At 43.0% G+C, this 7,008-nt stretch overlaps 1 protein-coding gene across 1 annotated transcript in view; it reads left to right on the forward strand.

The window, feature by feature from the left end:
- The first annotated feature begins 5,187 nt into the window (after positions 1–5,187).
- The window catches only part of apoa4a (apolipoprotein A-IV a), a 5,975-nt gene continuing 4,154 nt past the window's right edge, over positions 5,188–7,008 (forward strand). The window contains exons 1-3 of the mRNA XM_037693516.1: positions 5,188–5,230; positions 5,315–5,362; positions 5,442–5,592. Of these exons, the coding sequence (XP_037549444.1) occupies positions 5,329–5,362; positions 5,442–5,592 (185 nt within the window). The 5' untranslated portion in view covers positions 5,188–5,230; positions 5,315–5,328. The remainder of the gene's footprint in view (positions 5,231–5,314; positions 5,363–5,441; positions 5,593–7,008) is intronic.

Here is a 7,008-nt window from a genome sequence, read left to right on the forward strand (position 1 = left end):
TCCTGACCTCCTCCCTGGGCTGCCACCTTACCGTGGTGGAGGGGTTTGAGTGTCCCAATGATCCTAGGAGCTATGCTGTCAGGGGCTTGAGCACTATGCCACCAACACTGTTTATAGTGGAGGTGGTGTGCTGCTGACCTCAACTCGGGATGTCATGGGTCGGTGGGCAGAATACTTGGAAGACCTCCTCATTCCCACCGGCACGTCTTCCACTGAGGAAACGGAGCCTGGGGACTTTGGGTTGGGCTCTCCAGTCTCTGGTTCTGAGGTCACTGAGGTGGTTAAAAAGCTCCTCGGTGGCAGGGCCCCAGGGGTGGAGGAGAATCACCTGGAGTTCCTTAAGGCTCTGGATGTTGTAGGGTTGTGTTGGCTTACACAACTCTGCAATATTGCGTGGACATTGGGGGAAGTTCCCCTGGATTGGCAGACCGGGGTGGTGGTCCCCCTATTCAAAAAGGGGGACTGTAGAGTGTGTTCCAACTACAGGGAGATCACGCTCTTAAGCCTCCCTGGTAAGGTCTATTCGGGGGTTCTGGAGAGGAGGGTCCGTCGGATAGTCGAACCTTGGATTCAGGAGGAGCAGTGCGGTTTTCGTCCTGGTCGTGGAACACTGGACCAGCTCTACACCCTCAGCAGGGTCCTGGGGGGTGCGTGGGAGTTTGCCCAACCGGTCTACATGTGCTTTGTGGACTTGGAGAAGGCGTTCGACTGCGTCCCTCGGGGAGCCCTGTGGGGGGTACTCTGGGAGTATGGGGTACCGGGCCCCTTTGATAAGGGCTGTTAGGTCCCTGTACGACCGATGTCAGAGCTTGGTCCACATTGCCGGCAGTAAGTCGGGCTCATTCCCAGTGAGAGTTGGACTCTGCCAAGGTTGTCCTTTGTCACCGATTCTGTTCATAATTTTTATGGACAGCATTTTTAGGCGCAGCCAAGGTGTTGAGGGGATCTGTTTTGGTGGCCTTAGGATCGCGTCTTTGTTTTATGCAGATGATGTGGTCCTATTGGCTTCATCAAGTCGTGATCTACAGCATTCGCTGGAGCGGTTCGCAGCAGAGTGTGACGTGGCCGGGATGAGGATCAGTTCCTCCAAATCCGAGGCCATGGTCTTGAGCCGGAAAAGGGTAGAGTGCCCTCTTCGGGTCAGGGAGGACGTCCTGCTCCAAGTGGAGGAGTTCAAGTATCTTGGGGTCTTGTTCACAAATGAGGGAAAAATGGAGCAAGAAATCAATAGGCGGATAGGCGCAGCATCTGCAGTGAAGCGGGCGCTGTACCGGTCTGTCGTGGTGAAGAGAGAGCTGAGTCAAAAGGCGAAGCTCTCAATTTACCGGTCGAGCTATGTTCCTACCCTCATCTATGGTCATGAGCTTTGGGTTGTGACAGAAAGAACGAGATCTTGGATACAAGCGGCCAAAATGAGTTTTCTCCGCAGGGTGTCTGGGCTCTCCCTTAGAGACAGGGTGAGAAGCTCGATCATCCGGGAAGGACAGTGTAGAGTCGCTGCTTCTCCACGTCGAGAGGAGCCAGTTGAGGTGGCTCAGGCATCTGGTTAGGATGCCTCCTGGACGCCTCCCTGGTGAGGTGTTCCGGACACGTCCCACTGGGAGGAGACCCAGAGGAAGACCCAGGACACGCTGGAGGGACTATGTTTCTCTGGCCTGGGAACGCCTTGGGATTCCCCCGGAGGAGCTGGACCAAGTGGCTGGGGAGAGGGAAGTCTGGGCCTCCCTACTTAGGCTGCTACCCCCGCAACCAGACCCCGGATAAGCGGAAGAAAATGGATGGATGAATGGTTCTTCCTGACACAACCACAGACCACTGAGCTACCATAGCCCTCTGTTTGGAGCTGGGGGCTGACATCTAGGGCGCCCGTGGGAGCAGATGGTGGGGGTCAAGGGCCTTGCTCAAGGGCTCAGAGTGTGACAAATGAGGGTGGAGGCAGGTGTGGATGTTTCACCTTTTCCACCCACATTTTGATGTTGTTTGTACCGGGAGTTGAACCAGCGATCTTCCGATCACAGGCCCACCTTCTCTAACCTCTGCGTCACCAAGTTTTCATTCCTACTTAATATCAACAACAGTTTTTGGTTAAAAATGTGGGAGTTGTCTGCGAATAAAACGATTTGACTCATAAATGTTGTTTTTATGGCTTTGCTTTACTGAGTAAACATTTACAACGTGCCTAAACATTCTTAAAACTCTTGTTGTCAAAAAGTTCTGTAGGTCAGGGAGACGTGAGAGGGACTTCGATCCGGTTCTGCCATCGGACTTGATTATTTGTACCGGAGAACACTGTGTCCTCACACAACCCAGCAAACTGATAAGACAAGACTTTGTTGTAAGAAAGTCAGCTGATATACACGTTTTCATGACGAGAGCGAGGCCTTGACAGAAACAGAAGAAACACAAAAGGTTTCAAACTGTCAAATTAACAAAAGAAACTGTTTCTTTATCATTTATTTGTTAATATCAACAGATTGGAAACAAAATGTGTTCAATGTTTAGTAAAGCTTGACAAGTTTCTGATCTGATTTTTGATTATTCTGGAAAAAGTGCTGTATTCAGATAAATCCAGTTTTGATTTTATTACTACTTCACATGTTGTATTACATTTTAACAGACTTGAAACTTTTTTTAAACAATTTTCTCATTTTTAATATGTAAAAAAATATTAATTAACACTTTCAGATGCCTCTAAAGTGACATTTTAACCTTCCTTTGCTAGCTCACTAAGTTCAGTCAGTTTTTCCAGTAATTTCTCTTATAACGACTTTGATTTTCCAGCAATATCTGATAAATAAACGTTGAGTAGGCCTACATCAGTCATTGTAATATTATAATCTTAATTACATTTTATAAAATCTCTGAAGGTTACAACTTCTGTTTTATTTTACAGTTTAGCTCGCTAACATTAGCCCCTCCGGAAGCTAACGGTTTCCCTCCATCATGTTGTAGTTTGTGCACAGTTTCTGGAGTTTAACCGGAAAATAACCACGTTTTCTTAACAGTTATGCCAATAACGCTACAAGACCGTAAAAATATTTTAAAAACATATTTTATTAACCAATCAAGTTTTAGTCTAGACTAATCCTGCTGTTTATCTGAGTGTGTGAGCCTTTGTGTTACTATACCGTAGAAAACATGTTTCCATGGTGACCGGATCTACGTACATTTTTAATTTACGGTTATCATAAATCCTCTGCTGTGTTTATAATTGTAATTTTTGTGTTTTGTGAAGAACAGACGAGAAGCAGCTGAAGTTTTAAAAATATATATTTGTCTCCCATCAATCCAAAGTTAACACAACTTATGTTTTATTTGTTTCGATTAACCGGAAATGTTCTATCTCCAAGTCTTAACTAAATTTAATTATTATTATTATACATCTTTGATAAAACTTCAGTTTATCACTTTGTTATTGTTAACATTTGACATGAATGTTGAATGTATTATGTTTTTATTATTATTATTATCAGTCTGATTTAAGGAAAACAACCGATCCGGTAAATTAAAGTTGGTGAAGAACAGACCGGCTGTAAAAGCCTCTCCGGTTATCTTGTTAGTGATTATCGGATTATTTGTGTACATCACGTGGTTCGGCTCTTGTTGGATGTTGACAGTTTGTTTTGCTCAATATTTTGTGCCATCTGATTACAAATGTTTGTTTTTCTTGTAAGACGGGTGGAACAAGCTCTACGTGTTTCTCTGTAAAGATATGTCAAAGCTAACTCTATGGGTACAAAGCAACGTAAATATGACTAAAACTAAACATTAATTTACCTACATAAATAAAACACATAACTAATGTATTAAACAGACTTTTATGTGGCCTTTGTAGTTAAAATTTATAGGCAGTTAATCGGCTGTTTTAATCATCCTGTGCAAAATCAGAAACACTTAAAATAATAAATTTCATAATTAAAATAATAAACAGGGTTGACCTGAACAGTAAAGCTTTAAGATGCTTCATGTTTAGTAGCACTTGGGAGGTGTGGATGACTCTCAGCTACCACCACACCAGTCCGTACCTCAACATCTGCACACCTGACTCCGACTTAGTCTTATTTGTGTTTTTGAAGGTCAGTTGGCTGTGGCAGCCATCTTGAATTGTGCTAATTCCAGTTGTAAACACACTTTCAATAGCTGCCCACTGCACCACCTGGTGGTGGATGGGTTAAATGCAGAGACTAATTTCGCCATTGTATGGAAACATACAGTGCTGACATTGTGATGACATTATTATTATTATTATTATTACATCTTCAATAAAAATGTCTCCTGTGGATCATGAGATATTTTACTAACACATGCACAAACATTAGCAAAAACATTACTGTATTTGGCTTTTGGTTGCAGGTTGTAATAAAGTAGAGCTTTAGTAAAACCTGGTTAACCTCCATATTGTTTCCTGGAGTTTTAAAGTTCCTAACCTGTTCAAACACCCACAGAAGTTTTCATTAGATTGTAAATTTACAACTCGAGTTGTAATTTTAGATCATATAAAGTGTGAATATACAAAACTGACATTTCTCATTGGCCTCAGAGAAAAGGAGTTTGACTCATCAGATGTAAAGGTTGGGGGGTAAAGTCCCGGTGTGGTGTCTCAGACTTTGGACAGGTGTGTTTGTGACTCTAATCCAGTCCTGTTTAACTAAATTGCTGAGGGACCGTATATCCAGCAGTTATTGTCATTAAGTAAGTTTGTTTTACAGTTTAAAATCTAGTTTTATTAAAAATGAACCCACTGGTGGGCCGTACAGAGCTCAACCGTGGGCCTGATTTGGCCCCCGGGCCGCTAGTTGAATAGCCCTGCTCCAATCCATCAGAAGAAATAATCTGACAGATTGAAGCGCATCAAACATAGAAAGCGTTGGAAAACGTGCCTCGGCGTTTTGGTTTTGAACTCCTTCTCTGGTCAAACTGCCAGCGTTCATGAACTTCCTGTTTCTTTATGCTCCAAGTTGGTCCAGAAGCTTCCAGAACCACAAACAGAAAGCACCTGAAGGTTCTTCTGGCTGAAGCTGCTGCTGTTTTGGTGTTTTAAACCTGGAGCGGCTCGGAGTCGGTGGGTTTTACAGCTTTGTGATGTGGAGTGACAGCGGGGGCAGGAACAGGTCCAGCAGGGCAGATTGGACTGGACTTTGCTCGCCAACACCGATATAAAACCCAGGAGCGCTCGCCTGCGCCGCACTGACTCCTCCGACTCTGAACAACAGACCTGCTGCCTCGAAAGGTGAAACTTTGACTCAAATCTTAATTTCCGTTAAATAATTCCAGGCCTGTGTCTGAAACTGAACGTTTCTGTTTCGTCCCACAGGGCTGAGTTCAACGATGAAGGTTCTGGTGGTTCTCGCTCTTTTCTGCGGTGAGTGTTTCCACCCAGATGAAAACTGTTTCAGGTGTGGACTGAACCGCGAGAAGCTCATCTGATGTTTCACCCACAGTTTGCAACGCCAACATCCTGTGGCCCGAGCCGCAGAAAACCAACCTGGACGTGGTGAAAGATGCTTTCTGGGACTACGTCGCCAAGGCAACGCAAACCGCCGAGGATAACCTGAAGCTGATCCGAGAGTCCGACCTGGGACTGGAAGTCAAGTAAGAGTCCGAAGCAGTTCTGATGAATCCAATGATCCAGACTTTTTAATATTTCATCCCACCTTTATTTAAGCAGACGTGAACACTAAGAACAGCTTGTTGTTGACAGAGCCGGCCTGGCAGCACCAACAGGTTCTTGTAGGGTCCTGGCCTGGCAGCACCAACAGGTTCTTGTAGGGTCCTGGCCTGGCAGCACCAACAGGTTCTTGTAGGGTCAAGAGAAGCAGAATAAAATACAGGAGTCAATAACAAACAAGGAAGTCACAAATTAACAACAGTTCATAAACCACAACTTTACTAAGCATGAAAACATTTACAAGTATGTTTAAACGCGGCTTTAAAACAATTTTTAAAGTAGAAACTGAGAAGAGTGAGGTCAGGCCCAAAGTTTCTGAAGCAGGTTCCAGTCAGCCGGAGCAGCAGAACCAGACCTGGTCTTTACAGATGTTGACCACAAATACTGAGCGGGTCGGCCGTCCTACTTCCAAACAGGTGCTAGTTGCAGGAGATGAGTTACATGTGGAGGTAAATAACCAGCAACGACTTATGAATGAGGGTACACCAATAAATTTCACCACGAGAACGTAGAGAAGACCTTTAACAAGAGGAGAGCGGTCATTCCACCGAACTGCTGCCATTTGCTTGTAGGAACTCCAAAATAGAATATATATTTTTTTACATGTTTTTTTAAACTGGATCTAGTAATATACATATCTAACTATTCAAAATGGATATTGGTCCATCTCAGGGGATTTATTTCATTTTTTTATTAAGTTTTAAAGTCGAAGATTGTTGCATTTTTTTCATTTTTACCAAAACTCATGTGACATCCAAAAAGCATATTTTAAAGCATAACAACTAATTTCATTGTTTATTCCTAATAAGGTCTTTATTTTTGATGGAATGGTTTTATAGATACTTAAAATTTTTTTTTTTTTACCAAAAAGTCCCTTCATATAAATAGAAATAGTGTTTTTCTAAAATTTCCAAAGGCACGTTTATGAATTTACAGAGACCAAAAGCAAAAGTTTATTACATTTATGATCATGTAATGTATTAAACAATTAGGTAAAAGACAGACCAAACAAAATTGGAGAAAATGTTTTTTTTTTTCCCCAAAATACCATGAAGTAACAGAACTGAACAACAGGTAAGAGGACTGAACAACAGGTAACAGAAATGAACAACAGGTAACAGGATTGAACAACAGGTAACAAGACTGAACAACAGAAAACAATACTGAACAACAGGTAACAGGACTGAACAACAGGTAACAGGACTGAACAACAGGTAACAAGACTGAACAACAGGTAACAAGACTGAACAACAGGTAACAGAACTGAACAACAGGTAACAAGACTAAACAACAGGTAACAGAACTGAACAACAGGTAACAAGACTGAACAACAGGTAACA

The sequence above is a fragment of the Nematolebias whitei genome, chromosome 19, assembly GCF_014905685.2.
Source record: "Nematolebias whitei isolate Nwh7 chromosome 19, NemWhi1, whole genome shotgun sequence".
NCBI lineage: Eukaryota > Metazoa > Chordata > Actinopteri > Cyprinodontiformes > Rivulidae > Nematolebias > Nematolebias whitei.